Source organism: Pteropus alecto, unplaced genomic scaffold (genome assembly GCF_000325575.1).
Source record: "Pteropus alecto unplaced genomic scaffold, ASM32557v1 scaffold7, whole genome shotgun sequence".
Taxonomy (NCBI): domain Eukaryota; kingdom Metazoa; phylum Chordata; class Mammalia; order Chiroptera; family Pteropodidae; genus Pteropus; species Pteropus alecto.
Genome location: NW_006494614.1, coordinates 64,116,896 through 64,138,686, shown reverse-complemented (window position 1 = coordinate 64,138,686; position 21,791 = coordinate 64,116,896). Strand labels below are relative to the sequence as shown.

The 21,791-nt window shown below is 41.0% G+C and overlaps 1 protein-coding gene, 1 non-coding gene and 1 pseudogene across 2 annotated transcripts in view; 1 reads left to right on the top strand and 2 right to left on the bottom strand.

The window, feature by feature from the left end:
* Positions 1–8,449: 8,449 nt before the first annotated feature.
* Positions 8,450–8,523, bottom strand: TRNAT-AGU. Its single transcript has one exon. It is a non-coding gene; the product is annotated as a tRNA-Thr (tRNA).
* Positions 8,524–10,617: 2,094 nt separating this feature from the next.
* WDR88 (WD repeat domain 88) overlaps positions 10,618–21,791 on the bottom strand; it is a 61,891-nt gene continuing 50,717 nt past the window's right edge. The window contains exons 10-11 of the mRNA XM_006926890.3: positions 12,732–12,824; positions 10,618–10,797 (exon numbers count right to left, since the gene is read on the bottom strand). Coding sequence (XP_006926952.1) covers positions 10,618–10,797; positions 12,732–12,824 — 273 coding nt within the window. The remainder of the gene's footprint in view (positions 10,798–12,731; positions 12,825–21,791) is intronic.
* LOC112474753 lies at positions 16,487–16,605 on the top strand (annotated as a pseudogene).

The window sequence follows — 21,791 nt, the reverse complement described above, 5'->3', positions numbered from 1 at the left end:
CCACATGAACATAGATGCAAAATTCCTCGACAAAGTATTAGCAGATTTAATCGAGCAATATATTAAAAGGCTAATATATCACAACTAAATGGAGTTTATCCCAAGAATACAAGGCTAGTATGATATTTCAAAATCAGTCCATGTAATTTGTCAAAAATTTATAGATCTATACACCACAAAGAGGGAATTTTACTGCACGCAAATTTTTAGAAATCACCCAGAATGTCAGGTGAATCCAAGATGGAATGTGCACTGTGACAAATGAATCTGCTTACAGATGGTTGGCTTAATCGCATTAAAACTGATGAGAAAGAAAGGAGCTAAAACAGCGTATTGACTAGATACTAAAGACTAAAGAAAAAAAGAGCTGTTCAGAAACTCTAGTTGGGAAATTTGTTTCTCAAACAGATAAAGGCTATTTTATATGTTTAATAGAGTTGAACAAATAAGTAAATGTACTGTAAATAATGAGAGACGGAGAAAGAAGTTACACAAAAAGCAAGTGGGGAATGCTAGAATGAATGCCGGGGTACTGCACTGGAGTATGAAATATCATTATGCCATCATTTGTTAAAGTCGGTACAAAGACGGACAGAAATATAGGTGCGTGTGTGTGCATGTTTAGAATACGTACATAAAATCCCCCAGCTCTGTTTGCTGAGAGGGCCCTGAAGCAGTGACACCCCAGTAGGAATGAGCACACCCAACACCCATTGATTTCTAAATACTGTTCTCTAACCAGGATCCTTGGGGAAGAAGGTGATTCGAGGGCTGTGACAAAGAATACACAGATGAGCTGGCAGAAACACCTGTCTGGTATACTCCCCAAAATACGTAATTTCAGTCTATGAGGAAAACATCAGACAAATCTAAACTGAAAGACATTCTGCAAAATGCCCGAAGAGTAGTCTTCAAAAGTGTCGGTCGTAAAAGACAAAGTCATGACGATCAAGGAACTGTCACCTATCGGAGGAGACTAAGGAGACATGAGGACTACGTGCATTGTGGGGTCCCGGACTGGATCCTGGAACCAAAAATGGACTTAGTGAAAAACTGGGAAAATCTGAACGAAGCCTGTATTTTAGTTAACAGTATAGCGCCAATGTTAATTTTGTTCTTTTGATAAACGTATCATGGTTATACGATATGTTAACATTAGGGGTGCTGAGTGAAGAGTACGCGAGAACTCCCAGTACAATTTTCCCAACTCTTCTGTAAGTACGAAATCAATTCCATATAAATCGTTTCTTTTTTAACCACGCATAGAAATGACTATACACTTAATACAATGGCTAAAATAAAAACATCGGTAGTACCAAGAGGTAGTGAAGTAACAGAGCAACTTGAATTCTCACACATTGCTGGTGGGAATGCAAAACAGTATGGGCATTGTGGAAACCAGCGTACGGATTTTTATAAAGGTCAACATACACTTCCTTTATTATCCAGCAATCCCACTCAGGTATTTACCCTAGAGAAATGAAACTATGTTCACACAAATCTGGATTTGAGTGTTCATAGCAATCTTATTCATAAAAAAAAAAAAAAAAAAAAACTAGGAATAACCCAACTCTCTTTCAAGAAGACAGACAAACCCTGGTACACTCAAATAATAGAATGCTACTCAGCAGAAAACAAGAAACAAACCACTGAACTATAAAACAACATGGATGAATCTTAGTGTGGATGAAAGAAACCAGACTCGCAAGGCTCGCTACTGTATGATTCTATTTATATGACACAGACAGGCAAAACCTTAGGGAAATAGTAAATCAGTGGTTTTCAGAGGCCGGCATTTGTGGAGGGGTTAACTACAAGAGATATTTTTGGGGTGATGAAACTATTCTTTATCATGATTGTAGTGGTGGTTACATGACTTAATGTGTTTGTCAAAACTAAAAACCATACACTAAAAACAATAAATTTTATGATATGTAAATTACTTTTTAATTAAATTTTTAAATTTAGTCTAGCAGATAGAAAGGCAAAGGCCTCTTGACACCTCATTCCAGTCTCCGTCCCACCTTTCCAGAGGTAACCACTGAAATGAATTTCATATCTACCCTTCTGACCCTAAAAAAATTTTTTGACATACCTATATGTGTACCCATAGAAAATACACCATTCAAATTTGTTTTTTTAAGCATAATAAACATAGCCCATTGCATGTATCGTCCTATGTTTGTTTTATTTTTGCTCAGTGATGAAGGGATTTTCAAGGGTCCCCTCAGGAGGTGCCTAGAGTCATCCTGGAACAGATGCCAATGTGTCACCGGGACCACGTGAAGACACTGTGGCCTTCGCCCACCCGGCCCTCCCTTCCATTCCTCCTGGAGACGTTATCTCCAGCTGTCTTTGGGCACTCACCACCCTCGTGCTCAGCCCAGGGGTTAGTGGAGCTGATAAGCCACCGAAACCCCACCAACTCTGTCTCAGGGACCAGCCTGTGACTCAGGCCTGAGCCAACCATTGCACATTTTATATTCCTTTCCCAGGTGTCAGAGACCACATCCAGGAAAGGTGCAAGGCCCAACTCTAGCTCACCAGTTTGGCCCAAGTTATTAGAGCAGCGAGAAACTCTCTTCATCCTGAGTGGGTGGGGCAGCGGGATGTCAGTCTGGGGCCACCAGCAGCCAGCTCTTCTCCTGCCTGAAATGGAGGCAACCCCAAAGGAAGCAGAGCCGAGGAATGGAGAATGAGTGGGTATGAAGGCATTGCCAGAGACCCTGGAGCCACCCCAACACGAAGTCAGTGCCACACTTGGATTTCCCAGTGTCAGGAGCCAGTGAACATCTCTTTTCCTTCAGTCCTAAAGAGTCCTGAGGAGCACGCAGGCCCATGTGCCAGCTGCAGACTGCAGATCACCCGGACCCACACAAGAGGTCACCTCCCTCCCCGTCTGGGCTGCCCTCGTGCCCTCCATGTGCTGTGATACCCTCTCCTTCAACTGAACTTGCCTCCAAAAGGCTCTGAAGACAATACCAGGAAACACAGCCCGGTCAGTAGCACATGCTTTGTTTCCATCCACTTTATCTGTCGGAATTCTCTGGCCTCTTTGTCAAGGACTGGTGCCTGCATTTGCATGTTCTGTTCCATCATGTTGCATGTTTTGGTGGTGGAAAAAATTTTAAAGACTACTACTACTATTTAAAAATTATTGCAAAAATGATCGATTAAGAGATGCAACAATAAATATGTATATACCATATTGTGGCTGGATATCAAATCCAACATTATCTCGGACTTATTGGGAGATTTCAAATTGTGGAACTGCAGGAAAAATACCGTAGTTTGACTATTTAAGCAATAAAACTACTAGTGACTATTATTCTAAAAAAAATTATTAGAGGAATTGTGCATGTTTATGTAGCTAATAGATTACCACACACTAATTACAAATTTTTTTATTATAGAAGGAATAAAGACTATAATAATCATAATTGCAGGTTTCTTCATTTGCCTACCTCTGACCTCATTTTGAAATGCTGTGATCTAAATTCTTAACTCAATACTGATATTTTACAAATTTAGAAAAAATGTGGTCTAGAAATATGTTTGATGAAATAGGTTTATATAACTATATTTCTATACTATAAGTTATGGTGATTCAAACAAAAATATGTTAGTACCATGCACTAAAAAGAGCTTTGGGATACGCTGAAAGGAGTTCAGGGCTGTGGGTCCGACCATGAACCTGGTCAGCCCGGCCATCTCCCAGACTTGACCCGCACAGGTGTGGATTCACTGAAAGTCGCTTGCTTGGCAGCCCGCCCCCACCCCCAAGGCCACCCTTAGCCGTGCCCTTGGGACTGGCCCAGGAAGCCCCACAGAGGCATTCACCAGCAGACCTGCCTCCAGAACCCCTCTTAAAACAAGGTTCCCAAGCTCCTGTATGCAACTCAGTCCCAGATACACCACAGTACACCAGGTAACCTGCCACATCCAGCAGAGTAAGCACAGCTAGTGGCTGACCTGGGACCATTTTATTTTTCAAAACAATTTATTGTAAGAGCCTTTTAAGGAGCCAACCTCGGTTCAGAGGGAAGCGATAGAGTATTTCAGAACCACAGACCAGTAAGGAACCCACTTTGGAGGCTGAAAATCAGTCCACACTAATTCCTACACCTGCCTTTTGCTCCCTATCCTAAAGCTCCGCCAGCCTGAACTTGCCCCCCTAGACTTTCTAATCTCCTGTTACAAGTCCCAGAGCACATAGTAAATCGTCCTATGCCTAGTAGGCACTCCACATTTACTTCATTCAAGCTAAATTTGGATGAGTTTTTTGTATTAAAGTATAATTTAATTAATTTTAAGAAATATAATGTGAAAAGTTTTCTGTTTCTACATTAGTTAACCTATTAAATAATAAAATCGTGTAAATATCATTTGTACAAATATATTCAACATTACGGTTCGATTTATAAAAATAATCACATGATTGAGCAGGGGTGGGGGAGGGAAATCAATGACCGACTTTGTCTCCCCCAGCTGAGAATCCAGCACAGTGGAGACCTCATTTCTGGCCCTTCCCTGGCAGCATGACGACACCCCTCCTGAGAGGCTGTCAGAGGGTTCTTCTCTAAGGCTAAAGCCATCTCTCCAGAGGATCGTTAAATGTGAAAGCCTTCCCATAGAGTGTGCACTTCTCTGCTTTCTTAGCCCAGATGATCCTTTACCTGGAACTCCTTAGGCTGGATTTGCACTGGAGGTAAAGAGTGGGTGATGAGACAGCCCCCAAATAGAGGCCTTGCCATGCTGTAAGGGTACGGGCAATGGGCAAGAAAAGTTAAATCTGCATGGAGCTAGGGGTGGGCAGACTGGGGTGAAGATCCAATTGCTGTCAACACGACTTTGATTGCTTTAATATTTTAATTGAAATTAACTTTCATGTAGTGAAATGCCTAGATCTTAAGTGTACAATTAAATGAGCCTGAAAAATACTTACCGGTACCCCTACCAAGATAAAGAGCATTTCCATCACCCCAAAAACTTATTTTGTGCCATTTCTCAGTCAGTCCCTCCACCACATAGGCAACCGCTGGTCTGTTGTTTCTATAGATTAATTGGCATTTTCTCAAGATTCATATCAAGGAATCATAAGTTCTGTACTGCACAATGTGAAATTTCATCCACGTTGGTATAAGCACCATTCCTTTTCATTGCCAGTGCTTGGACATGCCACAGTTTATCTATGTCCTATGATGGATACCTGGGCAGATCCCAGTTTGGGCTATTATATTTAGAGCATCTGTAAACATTTGTGTACAAGTCTTCTGGTAGATATTGTTTTCATTTCTCTTGGAGAAATACTAAATAGTGGGATTGGTGATAGATAACAAGGCTTTTCAATGCTGACGAAATGAGGTAATTTCCACTGCTCTGCTAATCTCACCAGGCCTTCCTCTGCTGAAAATTATTTTGTTACTTATATGTATTGCAGGTATATTTTTCCAGTTTTTTTCCCTATGATTAAATTTACCATTCAATAGCCCAATTTGCACAACCCAGAATCTGACACACACACACACACACGCACACACACACACACAAATCTAACAAATTACTGGCAGTAATAAAAGAGTTAGGCAAGAGGGCTGCTTTGAAGAGTCACATCCAAACATCAAGGGCAATCATACATAGCAGTAGTGTAGGAATTAGAAATTAATAGAAAATTATCCCATTCACCATACCTAGAAATAAACCCAGCAAGAAACGTACAAGACCTAGATTAAGAACACTGTAAACTGACCAAAGGACTTGAGAAACAATGTAAATAAATGAAAAGACAGAAGATTCTGTAACAAAGTCAAAAGGCAAATGACAGACTGAGAGACAATACTGATTATATCTATGATAAGCAAAAGATTCTTATCTAATATAAATTCTACCTACAGATCAGTAAGAAACATACAACTGAAATAATGAGCAAAGGATATGAACAGGCAAGTCACAGGAGGAATGCATAAAACCAACAAACATATAGAAGGATTCCCAACTCCACTTGCGAGCAAGAAAAATATGGATTAAAATAACAATAAGATGGGATGTGATTCTATAGTGTAGCGGTTAGCATGTCTGCTTTACATGCAGAAAATCCTAGGGTCACACTCCAATGGAGCCACCATCCGCGGTCTACAGCCATGCCACCCCGAACAAGCCCAATGTCTGATTTCAGAAGCTAAGAGGGTCGGGCCTGGTTAGCACTTGAATGGGAGACCACCAAGGAAGACCAGGTGCTGTAGGCATAAAAAAGAATAATAATAATAACAATGAGATGGCATTTTACAAAACTGCCCCTGATATTGGCAGGGTGTGGAAGAGTGGGTACTCCAGAAAAGCTCAAGGAGGGGGAAATCAGTGTGGCCTGTACATACTGCACTCAGCAATCCTCTCTCAACCTTGTCTTTAAAATACTCATGAGCACAAAGAAATCTGTTTTTGAGGGGAGCACCATCCCAGCTTTGTCCATCGTGGTGAGATTTAGAGAAAATCCCACACTACCAAAATGTCCACCAGCGAGGGATGGGTCCTCGGCTTCATGTAATAGCCACAGCCAAGCCAGGAACACTGTGGAGTAAAAACATAAGAAAGCTAGGGGCACTCACTTGGTAAGACTTCCAAGATGAACATGTTGATCATTCATGTTAAAAACACATGCACATGAGATTTATCTCAGGAATGCAAAGATGGTTTAACATCTGAAAATGAATTAATGTAATAGACCATATTAGTAGAATAAAAAACAAAAATCACATCATTATCTTAACAGATGCTGAAAAAGAATTTGACATAATCCAATACCCTTTCCTAATAAACACACTTAACAAACTAGGAATAGAAAGGAATTTATTCGACTTGATAAAAGGTACCTATCATGTTTCATTAAGTATGAAGTATGAAAGACCAAATGCCCTTAGACCGTGAAAAAGACAAAGTTGTGCTCTCACAACTTTTATTTAATATTGTACTGAAGGTTCTAGCCAAAGCGATTAGGCAAGAAAATGAAATTAAAAAACAACCAGAATGAAAAAAAAAGAAGTAAAACTATTCACAGAACACATGATTTGTATATAGAAAATCCTAAAGAATTCACTAAATGCCTATTTGAACTAATAAACGAGTTCAGCAAGGTTGCAGGATATAAGGGTAAGATACAAAATCAAGTGTATTTCCATATATTTCCAATGAACAATCTGAAGATGCAATTAAGAAAACAATTCCATTTACAATAACATCACACAGAATAAAATACTTAGGGATAAACTTAGCAAAAAAAAATGAAAAATTTATGCTCTGAAAACAAACAAACGAAAAAAACCCCCACACAAACAACAACAACAACAAACATTGTTGAAAGAAATTAACGCTCGAATGCTCAAAACTGACCTGGTATACCTCAGGCTAACAGTAAAGATGTGCCAGAAAAATATCAGCCCCACGATGACTCAAGCCCTATTAGCAATAAACTCATCTCTGATGATCCTATCAGAACTGCAGAGCCACAAAGTATACTTACAAGTGTTTCTTTGCAATGTCAATCAAAAACAACCAAGCTGTAAAGGGCAAGAAGTGACCTCAGAACAAGAGAAAAAAGAGACAAACTCAGACACACGGGGAAGGCAGAGAGTGGAGCTACTTCTGGGGCAGGTGAATTTAACTACTGCCATTACTGCAATTTTTGCAAATCATTGAAACTCTCCTGTTGCACCTGCCATGAATTTTGTTGAGTTTGGCATAAGAGTTCCTGGGTAACTTTCACCGCACCCCCGGAGACTCCAATGCTATTGCCCCAGGTCAGTCCCCACAGCCGCATATTCTTACTCCGCCCTGGGCCTCAGGGAGCAGCCTCACACCTGGCCCTCTGGAGACCCGGCTCTGAACTCGGCACACGGAGAGACCCAGTCCACCTTTCCCTCCCTGGAGTTTTCCTACTTCTATCAGCCTGGGGGTCACGCTGGCCAGATTCAGTTCTCCAGTCTCCCTGGCGCCCCTGACTTTGGCCCTCACTTGACCTCGGGGAGTCCGTCTTCCATCTGTGACAGGTGACAGCGACCGCAGCGCTGGAGAGAGGAAAAAGTCAGCAGGCCAGTGAGAGGCTCAAGGCACGGCGTCCAGTCGGCCGCTTCCCGGAGAAATGGTGGAGGAGACCCTGGCTCGCCCTCCGCAACGCAACCGCGAGGGAACAGTGGCTCTGCAAAGTCCCCCCGCGGTGGAGACAACCCTAACGGGGTGTCTCGTTCTGATTCACGAATGTGAGAGCGCCGAGGTCGCTCAACGGCTCGCAGAGACCCAAGGGGACGGACCATGGGACAAGCTAGCGCCCCACCTCGCCGTAGGCAGGGAACCCAAAGTGGCTTCTTAGGCTCACTCTCACTACCCCAAAAGAGGATGGGTAAGGGTACAGAGCAAAATTGGGCAGCGACAAAATGTGAGTCGGGGTGCTCGGTTAAGGCACCGCTGGGATTCGAACCCAGGATCTCCTGTTTACTAGACAGGCGCTTTAACCAACTAAGCCACGGCGCCGCCCGCATGGGTACCGCGAGAATTTGTTCCTCATTACCATTTACTCCAACAGTTGCAGACATGCGCACGAGTTTTGTCGGTGGCAGGCGCATGCGTGTTGTAGGATCCTGTTCACAGAGGCGCTAGGGTTAAGCGATGGAACGCAGAGGACTGAAGCTCCGGCGGCGCGCGGTGGGCGGAGCCGGGCGCAGTTCTCTGCCCAATCTCCTCTAAAGTGCACGTCTGGACGTGGAGCCAGGGTGGCCCCTTTCTTTAGGCCATGCTAGCACAAGGTCCTGGCCTTCTGCCCTCCAGAGCTGGAGCAGGAAAGTACCCTAGGCTGTCCGGCGAGGCCAGGCCCCCTCCTGCTCCGGAAATGTCCGCCCCGCCAGCGCAGCCGGGCTGCCAGCTCCCCTCGCCGGCTTGCCACCAGGGCTCACGCCCTGCGGTGGTCCCGTCGGGACCGCGCATCCGTCTCATCGCACTGGCGCCCTCCGCCTGGGAGGCCAGAGGCCCACCTCGGCCGCACTCGGACCATCGGCGTCACCAGCCCCGTCATCCTTGGGGCTCATCTGCCCTCCTGTCGAGACCAGACCCATTGGGCCGCTTCTCCGGCGGACCCTGAGAGGGGAAGAAAGAGTCCGGGTACACTGAGGGATCGAAAGCCTCGAGGGGGCCAGGCTGCTGGCCTTGGAGCACCAACGCCATTCGTGGGGAGAATTCCACTGCAAGGCAAGGCCTTACCCACTCAGACTTCTCCCTTGCCCAGTCTCCTCACTCAGACACATCTGCCGCTTTGTCCCAACACTTTAGGGGACCTTCGAGCAACAACAAAACCAAACACTACTAATCTATTCACCCAGCAATTCCTCGGGTGGGAGGGTCTCATCCACAGAAATGTTAAGTCTTCGCACAAGAAGGTTCACAAACGAAAAACAACCTAAGTGCCCGTCAATGAGGGCAGTGTTGGTGTATGCAGTCCGGCCAACCTCCGCGGCGGTGGGGAAGAAATACTTCTATGCGTGTCTTCACGTGCCAGAGGACGGAGAACGCTAGCAATAAGACTTCTCTTCCAAGGAGAGCCGAATTGCTGAGAGAGCGTGGAGTGGAGCTTTGACATGTTCATACGTTATTCATGTAAATGAATGGATGACTACTGACCAGCCAGCTCCAATCTGAGCAGTCATCAGGGTTGTGACCGAGAAGAACATCACCAAACACAGGACCTGCCCAAAGAATGACTACCAGGTTAGATGCTCCTGGGCAGAATTATTGAATGCCAGTCAGTTGACACTAAATAAATCGGCCCTGCAATTAAGTTTTAAAAACAGACCAAAAATAATAATAATAATTTTAAAAAAATAAAAACAGACCAATGGGCATACGGATGATATTTGAGGGGAATCATGTAAGTAATACCAAGTGGAAAAGGGAGCCCTTCACGTTCGTCTACTGAAAACTTCACTCCTTAAGTATTTATGTTGTCCTATAACTTTCCTCAGCGTATAGGACAGCAAGCATTATGCTGTCATATAGGCTGTGGAAGGTCTGTGCGTATACATGGACACATTGGAAATTGAAAAGTCCAGAGAGCATGAACCATTCTGAGATGGAAATGCCCACCACCCGCCTGCCTCACTATACTTTCCTCTGCTCTGGGCAGGTAACCGTCTGGGAGCATTAGACAGGGAGACGCCCACAATGCCTTGCCACAGTATGGTGCCCTCCACAGAAGGGGTCCCACACATCTTCCTCTTCATGTGACAAGCCCTTAGCCAAAGGGCTGCCTTACAGTCAACTCCAGAATCTGGAATGGGAGTCCAGAAAGTGTCTGGACGAACACTAGGACACAAAGCTTCGAAACAGCAAAAACGCTTCTAGAATTCACAGGCATTTGTTTTCAAAGGAATCTAGGTTTATTCCGCCTGAAAACTAAAAACAAAGCATTCAATCCCACTCAATAAAGGTGCTGTAGAGCTGAGGAGGCAGTGATAGGGGCCCAGCCAGGGCCTGGCCCCTCCCCCAGTCTGACAAGCCCACCAGGCCAGGGAGTGGCCTCGGAGAAATATCCTTGCAGAGCCCTGAAACCTACATGACAGGTGGCCTGTGATCAAGTCACTCAAAGGGCCCAGTGGGCATCAGGCTGCACTCTCTTGCTGGTAAGTCCTTCTCTTCTGTTGATGATGACTTTGCTGACAGGTTTTTTGCATCTATCCGGCAGAACACACATTTGGTTACTGCTTCAGAAAGGATGTCACTTTCATAGATGGAGAAAGGCCTGTCACATTCTTTGCACTGACATGAAATATTTAGAAAGGGCAGAAAGGAGGTGCTGGTTAGAGGGGATCAAAGCGTGAAGTTAGAATTCTCCCACCTGATCTAGCCACCTTGGGCTAGATCAAAGTGAGATCTGCCTCTTCTCTCTGGGGTCTGTAACCCTACAAGGGTAGAAATTTCAGGCCGCTGAGAGAGAATGAGCACAGGCTTCTCCCTCTCTTTCCCCCAAAAGCTATGCAGGTAATGCCAGCTCATGTCCCCTGCCATGGGGGTCCCGGGGGCAGGAGTGGCAAGTCACTGGCAGTGAAGAGGACAGGGGGTAGGTGTCTACCCCTGTCCTGTGCTCTGTGCAGAGCAGAACTATGCGGCCAAGGGGATATCCTAACTCCCCGACATCCTGGAAACACCTCACTTCTACAGAACCATGAGAAGCAGGTAGGCAAGGTTTCTTAACAAAGCAGGAATTTTTTCTAGATGGTGAAGGTACGGAGCATCATCCTCCGTCTCTGAGCCTGTTTCTGGCCAAAGCACAAGAAAACAGTGGATACATATGGTGAGTGCATCACAGCTTACTCACCACATGCGCTTCCCACAAATAAGTGATCAACAGCACAGGGTGGGTACTCGGGCCATGGGCAGAGGTCTCTCAGGGGTTCCCACCACAGCACAGTCCCCTGAGACAAGACTGCAAGGTAGCATGGCCCTGCCCTGCCCTGGCCTCTGTGCTTTGCCACCCTTGCCCACCCAGGGCACTAAAACCTGCAGGAAAGGGAGGGCAAACCCTGCCTGGAGCAGGCCCTGTGGGAAATCTGGTCTCTGAGAAAATCCAGCCTTTTTATTAAACCTTCTTTGTTCTATAGCATAATTCCCCATGGCCCAACCCCAGGACAGCAGGTCTTCAGAGGAGGCAGCTCCTGCTGGCAAGTGGAGGACATGGGCAAGCACTACTCTGTAGCTAGTCAGCTTCCAGGGCCTGAGAGCCAACATGGCCACAGCGGCCATGAGGACCAGCTTGCCATAAAGATGAGGACAATGTGGATCCCACCCCTCACCTCCCTGCCCCACAGTGTTGTTCCCAAGTGAGTCATTCCCAGAAGCAGTGGCTCCCAGCTGGACCTTCTGAGAGGAGACAAGCCTAGGTGGCTGCAGGATTCCGAGGGAAGGAAGACTCAAGAGGGTCCAGCATAGACTCCTCAGCCTCTCGAGGTGGCAGCCAGGTGTCTGCTCTGTGGTCCCAGCAGGGACAGGTCTCCACTGCCCAAAGATAGCCTTTGTAGCCACCCCTGGCTGCACCTGGTGAAGCAGAAGATGTGCCCTCTCTACAACCAGGATTTCCACTAGAGTTACACAGGCATCTGAGCCCCATCTGTGGGAACTGGGGCACTGGGGGCCTGGCCAGAGGGTCTGCTGCTGGAGTGTAGGAGGCTCACGTGGTGTCCAGCCGTGTGCCCAGCCATTGCTCCAGTGCTCCCTCGGACCTCATTTCCCAGTCTCCCTCACTCGCTCCACTCCTCAAACACACTAGGCTCACTCCTAACTCAAGTCTTCACACTGGCTGTTCCCTCTGCTGGGAAGTTCTTCCCCTAAACATCTGCATGTCTCACTCCCTCACCACCTTCAAGTCTTTGATCAAATGTCACCTTTTCAATGAGACCCGCCAATCCTGACCACCCTTTAAGATGACATAACCTCCAGCGCTCCCATTCCCCTTTTCTATGTTATTTTTCTCCAAATTACTTATCACTATGTGACTCACTACACATTTTTCTTATTTCTTTATTTGTTGTTTGTCTCCCTTTTAGAATTTAATTTCCCTTAGGGCAAAGATTTCAATCCGTTTGTTCATGGTTTTATCCCCAGTTGCCCAATAAATGTTTGTTCAAAGCATTAAATTAAACTGTAGCAGTAACTAATAAAAACTTTTATTAGGCTTAATTTTACCCAATACCAACCTGTTCCAACTTTAAGCCCAGGGCCTTTTTGCACTCGATTACCAAAGGAATTTGGTCAATTTCTTCAATATTCCATAGTCTCATGGTCATATCCTAAAACAAGTCAAACAGCAAAATGGTAATCGCAAACTGACTCGTTAGGCTGGGAGAGCCCAGGGAGGTGCATTGCATCCAGGTTATGGTGGAGAGCCTCAGCCTGCAGATGAGCAGAGCTAGGGTGACCAAATGTCTCAGTTTCTCCAGCACCCTTCCAGATTTCACACGGTAAATCCCATGTCCCAGCAAACCCCTTTCAGGGTGCAAAAAGTCTCACTTTTCAGTGATAGGTGTAGAAGTTTGGTGGGGGGAGGATACAAAACCCATATAGTGGCCCCCAAAATAGAAGCTGAAAGCAAAACTATTTTTAATGCCCACTATATATGCACAGATGATTCACCTTCCACAGCTGCTGTCACTGTTTCCACAATTTGCAGTTCACAGGAATAGATTATCCATTTTGTGATTCCTCCCAGAGATGCAACTTAAGTATTCGACTCAACTGCACTGTAATTTGGAGTTTTAATAGTCTGCCTTTGATTTTACCTTTAAACTAACCGTTGTGCTTTGTTTCAAGATAGTTCTGGTAGAATTGTTAGCACTGTGAATATCACGATCATGTTTTCTAAGAGTCAGAATAATGAAAATGAGAACAATTACAAGACCAATAACAACAGATAAACAGACACATAAGATTAGATTGGAGGGTAAAGAGCCAGAACGAAGGATGCAGCACAGTCTGCAGAAAGGCATTTGAGATCGGGTTTGCTGGAGAAGGGGATATGAAAACACGTATCGTAACTGAGTCTCGCAAGTCTGGGGTGAGACAGGCAAGTTCTAAATCATTCAGAAGTTCTTTATCTCCCCAAAATATACTAATGTGAAAGAAAATTAAATGTAAGACATCGAGACTGGAAAAGAAGAAGTAAAACTATCTCTATTTGAAGATTACATGACCTTGTATACAGAAAATCCTAAGGAATCCACTAAAAAGCTATCAGAACTAATGAACAAGCTCAGCTCAGTAAGGTTGCAGGATACAAAATCGCTATGCAAAAATCAATTGTATTTTTATATACTTGCAATGAACAATCTGAAAATGTAGTTAAACAATTCCTTTAAGTATCAAAAAGAATAAAAAGCTCAGTAACAAATTTAACAAAAGAAGTACAACACTTACAGACCAAAATCTAAAAAATATTGTTGAAACTAAAGAAGATATAAATAAATTGAACAACATTACATGTTCAATCAATCAGAAAACTTAATACTAGTAAAATAAAAATACTGCCCACATCCTCAAATGATCTACAGATTCAACACAATTCTTACGAAAATCTCAGCTGACTTCTTTGCAGAAATTCACTAACTGATCCTAAAATGTGTATGGAAACTCAAGGGACCCATAATAGCCAAAACAATCTTGAAACGAGAACAACATTGGAGGACTCTTAATTACCTCCCTATTTCAAAACTTACTATAAAGCTACAGTTGTCAAGACAGTGTGGTTCAGTTATAAGGATAGAAACATAGGTCAGTGGAACAGAATTGAGAGTCTAGAAATAAACCCTCACATTTATGGTAAATTATTTTTTACCAGAGAGGCAAGACCTAAAACTATAAACCAGAAGAACTAGGTTTATAACTAGAAAACTAGAAAAACCAGAAAGCTATAAAACTTAGAAATAAACACATGAATAAATCTTTGTGACCCTGGATTAGGAGTGGTTTCTTAGATCTGACACCAAAATACAAGTGACAAAAAAACAGATAAACTGAACTTCATCAAAATGTAAAACTTTTCTGCTACAAAGACATGCATCACAAAAGTAAAGATATATAAGTGACCAATAGGCACAGGAAAAATGTTCAATATCATTAGTCATCAGAGAAATGCAAATGAAAACTGCAAGAAATCACTTCCTAACTATTAGAGTTACCACAATCAAAAAGATAACAAGATTGGTGAGGATGTGAAGAAATTGTAACCCTCCTATGCTGCTGGTGAGAAAGTAAAAGTGTTCAGTGCTTAAGAAAACAGTTTGGTAGTTGCTCAAATACAGTCAATAAATACAGTTACCATGTGACCCAACAGTTCCATTCCAGGGTATATACCCAAAATAATGAAACACAGGTTTTCAAACAAAAACTTGTTCATGGATCTTCATAACATTAATATTCACAATAGCCAAGGGTAGAAATAATCTCATTTTCATCAACTGATGAATGGATAAAGAAAATGTGGTGTATATATACAATAGAATATTATTCAGCAGCAAAAAGAAATGAAGTATTGATGCATGTTACAACATGAATAAACCTTAAAAACATTATGCTAAATAAAACAAGCCAATCACAAAGAGCCACGCCTTGTATAATTGCATTTACATGAAATGTCCAGAACAGGCAAATTTATAGAAACAAAAAGTAGATTAGCGGTCTTAGGCAATGCAATAAGACAAGAAAAGGAAGCATATACAGAGTGGCAAAGAAGAAATGAAATGGTCTTTGTTCACAGATGATAAGACAGCCTATGTTGAAAATCTGAAAGAATCAATTAAAAAAACACTTGGATTTAATAAGTGATCATAGCAAGATTAATATACAAAAATAAATCACTTTCCTGTATATGGCAATGAACAAATGGAATTTTAAATTAAAAACACAATAAAATTTATATTAGCACCCCCAAAAATGAAATACGTAGGTATAAATCTAACAAAATATGTATAAGATCTATATGAGGAAAACTACAAAAGTCTGATGAACAAAACCAAAGAACTAAATACATGGAAAGATTTTATAGATAGGAAGTCTCAATATTGTCAAGATGTTGATTCTCCTCAATTTGATCTATAGATTCAGTGCAATCCCAATTAAAATTCCAGCAACTTATTTTGTGGATATTAACAAACTGGTTCTAAAGTTTATATGGAGAGGCAAAAGATCCAGAATAGCCAACATAATAATGGAGAGAAATAATGTTGGAGGACTGCCATTACCTAACTTCAAGACTTACTAGAAAACTATAGCAATCAACACAGTGTGGAACCGGCTAAAGAACAGACAAATTGATGGACCAGGAGAGTCTAGAAATAGACCCACTTCGATATAGTCAAATGATCCTTGACAAAGGAGCAAAGCATATACAATGGAGAGATAGTATTTTCAACAAATGCTGCTGCGGCAATTAGACTTCCACGTGCAAAAAAATAAAACAAACAAAACAAAACTGAATCTAGACACAGACCTTACACCCTTCACAAAAATTAACTCAAAATAGATCACAGACCTAAAGGTAAAATGCAAAACTAGAAAACTCCTAGAATTAACATAGGAAAAAATCTAGATGACCTTGGATTTGGCGATGACTTTTTAGATACAACACCACCAAAGGCATAGTCCATGAAAGAAAGAATTGATAAGCTAAATTTCATTAAAACTACATTTTTTTGCTCTGTGAAAAACACAAGAGAATAATAAGAGAAGCCACAGATTGGAGATAATATTTGCAAATGAGATATCTGATAAAGGACTTTTATCCAAAATACACAAAGAACTGTTAAAATTCAATAGTAAGAAAACAAACAACCCAATTAAAAAATGGGCCAAAGATCATAACAGACACCTCAACAAAGAAGATATACGAACGGAAAATAAGTGTATGAAAACACGTTCCACATTATATGTCATCAGTGATTTGCAAATTAAGACAAGAGTCTACAGCCACGCTACCCTGAACAAGCCCAATCACGTCTGATCTCGGAAGCTAAGCAAGGTCGGGCCTGGTTAGTACTTGGATGGGAGACCACCCAGGAAGACCAGGTGCTGTAGACGTAAAAAATAAAAGATTGTAAGCTGACAAGGTCCTTGCAATCTGTGAGGTCAACCAAGGGTCGCCTAAATAAATAAATAAATAAATAAATAAATAAAAATTAAGACAAGGCACCACTACACACCTATTAGAATGGCCAAAATCTGGAACGCTGACAACACCTAGTGTTGTTGAGGATGTGGAGCAACAGCGACTCTCTCATTCATTACTGGTGGGAATAGAAAATGGTACAGAAAATTTGGAAGCTTCTTCCAAACCAAACACACTCTTACCACATAACCCATCAGTCACACTCCTTGGTATTTCCCCAAAGGAGTTGAAAACTTATGTCCACAAAAAAACCTGCACATGGATGTTTACAGAAGTTTTTTTCATAATTGCCAAATCTTGAAAGTCACCAAGATGTCCTTCAGCAGGTGAATGGATTAAAAACCGTGGTACGTCCAGACAATGGAATAGCATTGAGCGCTAAAAAGAAATCAACTATCAAGCCATGAATAGAGATGGAGGAACCTTTAAATGCATATTACTCAGTGAAAGAAGCCAGTCTGAAAAGGCCACATACTGTTGGTATCCAACTATTCTGGAAAAGGCAAAACTATGGAGACAGTAAAAAAATCAGTGTTTACCAGGGGATGGGGGAGGAAGAGATAAGTAGATGGAACACTGAGGATTTTTAGAGCAGTATAGCTGCTCTATATGATACTATAATTGTCGATACATGTCATACATTTGTCCAAACTCATAGAATGTAAAACACCAGGTGTGATCCCTAACGTAAACTGTGGACTCCTGGTGATAATAAGGTGTTGATGTAGGTTCACCATTCTTCCAAATGTTTTATCTGGTGGCAGATGTTGATGTGTGGGGCAAAAGATATGGGAAATCTCTGTACCTTCTCTCAGTTTTGCTGTGGACTTAAAACTGCCCTACAAAAATAGTCTATTGAAAAGAAAAGTAGATTAGTGGTTGCCTAGGGCTGAAAAGGATGGAAGATCGAGGGTGATGGCTAAGTGATGTGGCGTTTCTTTTGGAAGTAATGTTCTAAAATTGATTGTGATGATGGATGCACAGCTCTGTGAATATAATAAAAGCCATTGAATTGTATACTTTAAATGAGTGAATTGTGTGATAAGTGAGTTATATCTGAATGAAGCTGTTTTTTAAAAAAAGATATGTTAGCAGTTTCTAACAAAGCTAAACATACTCTTACTATATAGTCCAGCAATCACGCTCATTGGTATTTACCCAAATGTCCTGAAAACGCATGTCCACACAAAAACTTTCACACAGATATTAATAGCAGCTTTATTCATAATTTCTCCCAAACAAGAAACGACTAACATGTTTCTCAATAAGAGAATAGATAAACAAATTGTGGTACATCCACACAATGAAATATTCAGTGATAAAAAGAACTGTGCTATCAAGCCATGAAGAGACTTAGAAGAACCTTCAATGCATATTGCTAAGTGGAACAAGCCAGTCTGAAAAGGCTACATATTGTGTGATTCCAACTATATGATATTGTGGAAAAGGCAAAACTACAGAGGCAGTAAAGTGATCAGAGTAGCAGAGGGATGAATAGATGGAGCACAGTGAGTTTTTAGGGCAGTGAAACTATTCTATGTTATACTACAATGGTGGACACATGGCTTGCATTTGGCAAAACCCATGTAATATAAAGAATGAAACTTGAACTATGGATATTAGTTAATAATAATGTATCAATATTGGTTCATCAATTATAACAAATATACCACATTTAATGCAAGATATTAATGATAGTGAAAACTGTCAGGGGGAGGAGGTACATGGGAACTCTATTATTTGCTTAATTTTTCTATAAATCTAAAACTTCTTTAAAAAATTTTTTTTAAATTATTTTTAAAGATCACAGTGCTCCTTGGAAAACTGTGATTGCTGAATTGATCTGAGAATACTACTTGAGTGAACATCCATTATCATATCATTTCCTTGATTATTATTATGAAACTGAATGGTCAGCAGAATTATGCCCTCCCCCTAGAGAAGTCCACATCCTAATCCCCAAAACCTGTGAATATGTTAGGTTACATGACAAGGGGAAATTAAGGGTGCAGATGTAATTAAGTTTGCTAATCAGAATAGGGAAATTTAGAATAGAGAAATTATTCTGTCTTATCCAGGTGAGCCCAACATAATCAGAAAACTTAAAAGTAAAACGTTCAGTCTGAGGAATGTGTGATTATGGAAGAAAGGCACAGAGAGATGCAGTGCTGCTGGCTTTGAAGAAGCCAGTGTTGCTATTCTTAGAAGAAGGGGTCACACACCAAGGAATGTGGGTGGTTTCTAGAGGCTGAAAATGGCAGGGAAATGGATTATCCCCTAGAGCCTCCACAAGGGAATACGATCCTGTTAACACCTCGATTTTAGCCCACTCAATGAGACCTGTAGGATATTTCTATCTTACAAAACTATAAGATATTAAATTAATGTTGTTTAAGTGGTAAAGTCTGTGCTGATTTATTATAGCAGCAATAAAAAACTAATATTCTAAATGTCTAACCAATGTACTGTATACTTGAAACTAATAATAAGATAAATTTTTTTTTTTAAAAAAGAATACACTAAGTAATGTTACATTTCCTGATTCAGCATCTGTACTACCCGCTTGCACACCTGACCAGTGGGTTGACAGGTAATGAATAGGAGAAAGATGGACCTTTGTGTTTAAGACAGAATGAGGAATGGGATTTGAGGCTTAAAAACCTTGTATCTTGGCAATTCGGGGCTGCTCCTTTGCAAGGACAGCCGCCGGCTAATAAACTGTCTCCTGGTTAAGAGCACTCAGGTTGGGTCTGGTTATTCTGGACACAACAAGGGGAAAGTTTGGTAAGGTACATGTTGGTCCCTTGCAGTGTCAAGCTGCCAGATTTTCCCAATAATCCTACTTTCTACAATGTATCTACTGATTTGTCTGATTATGACAACAACGACAAAAAATATTTGTTCCCTCTAGCTCTTAGATACTTTAATTCAAAAGTTGGAGTTTTGAATTATCTTGATTTCTGTGAAGATTTTAATGAAACTAAGGAAAATATAAAACAAAAGCATGTTGACATCTTATTGAAATACAAACTAGATTTTGCTTACCCATCTACGTATTCAGCAGACAATGCAAATGTAAATTTTGGCAAATTCTATTCAGTCTATTAACGTCTTACCAAAGTAAATAAAAAGATCTTACCCGTTAAATGCCCTGCACATCATGTACACAAAAGGAGTGTGATTTGCTTGACTGTGGTGTTGGGTCTTTCTTAATAAAAGTTTTTAGTCTCTGAATGAAAAGGTTGCTCTGTAATAAATCTGAAATTTTCAAGTGACTGAAAGTAACCTCACAGGGTGATTTGATCACAATTCCTAACTGGGCAGGTAGTGTGGGTAGTCACACCCCAGGGCTGTAATTTCCTTAGTAAAAGGCTTATCTTTGCCTTAAGCAAGCCCTGTTCATTGTTCTTGTGCATCTTGAAATGTCAGAGTAATCCTCTTTTTCAGACCCCTCCCATGTAACCTAGTATTGGAATTTCTAGTCAGAGCAATCAGGCAAGAAAAAGAAATAAAAGGCATTCAAATTGAAATGGAAAAAATAAAATCTTTTTTTATTACAAATGATATATTCTTATACATAGAAACTCCTAAGCACTCCAAAAAAACTGTTAGAACTAATCAACAAATTCAGTAAAGTTGCAGAATACAAAATCAACATACAGAAATCAGTTGTGTTTCTATATGCTAACATTGAAGCAACTGAAGAAGAAATAAAGAAAACAATCCCATTCACAATAGCATCAAAAACAATAAAATCCTTAGGAATAAATTTAACCAAGGAAATAAAAGACCTATATACTGAAAACTATTAAGACTTTGATGAAATAAATTGAAAAAGACACAAAGAAATGAAAAGATATCCTGTGTTCTTGGATTCAAATAATTAATTTTGTTAAAATGTTCACATTACCTAAAGCCGTATATAGATTCAATACAATCCCTATCAAAATAGCGATAGCATTTTCTATGGAAATAGAAAAAAAACAATTTTAAAATTTATACAGAACCACAAAAGACCCTGAATAGCCAAAGCAATCCTGAGAAAGAACGACAAAGCTGGAGACATCACAGTTCATGATTTTAAACTATAGTACAAAACTATAGTGATCAAAACAGCGAGGTACTGGCATAAAAATAGAGAACCCAGAAATAAAGCACCACATATTCAATCAACTAATATTTGACAAGAGAGTCAAGAATATTCAAATGTTAATTTCTTCATTTTTTAAGTAGTGTTGGGAAAACAGGATAACCTCATGTGGAAAAATGAAATGGGACCCCTATCTCACACCACTCACAAAAATTAACTCAAAATGGATTAAAGACTTAAACATAAGAACCAATACTACAAAATTCCTTGAAGAAAACATAGGCAAAAAGCTCATGGACATTGGTCTTGGCAATGATTTTTCAAATATGGCACCAAAAGCATAAGAAACAAAAGCAAAATTAAATAAGAGGGATTATATGAAACTAAAGCTTCTGCACGGCAAAAGAAACAAGCTACAAAATGAAAATGAGACCTATGGAATGGGAGAAAATATTTGCAAATCATATATCTGACAGGGGGTTAAATATCCAAGATATATAAAGAATTCATACAACTCGATGACAAAAAAATTACAATTCCAATTAACGAATAGGCAGAGAAACTGAATAGACATTTTTCTAAAGAAAACATAGGAATTGCCAATAGCTACATAAAAAGATGCTCAAAATTACTAATAACGAAGGATATGCAAATCGAAACCACAATAAGATATCACCTCATACCTGTTAGAAAAGCTTTCACCAAAATGACAAGAGATAAGAGTCACTGAGGATGTGAAGAAAAAGGAACCTTTCATACTGTAGGCAGAAATGTAAATTAATATAGCCACTATGGAAAACAGTACGGGGAGTCCTCAAAACATTAAAATAGAACTACCATATGATTCAGCAATCCCACCTCTGGATATATTTTTAAAGGAAATGAAAACGGGATCTCGAAGAGCTATCTGCACCCCCATGTTCATTGCAGCATTATTCACAATAGCTAAGATATGGAAACGACCTAAATATCTGTCAACAGATAAATGAATAAAAAAAACGTGATATA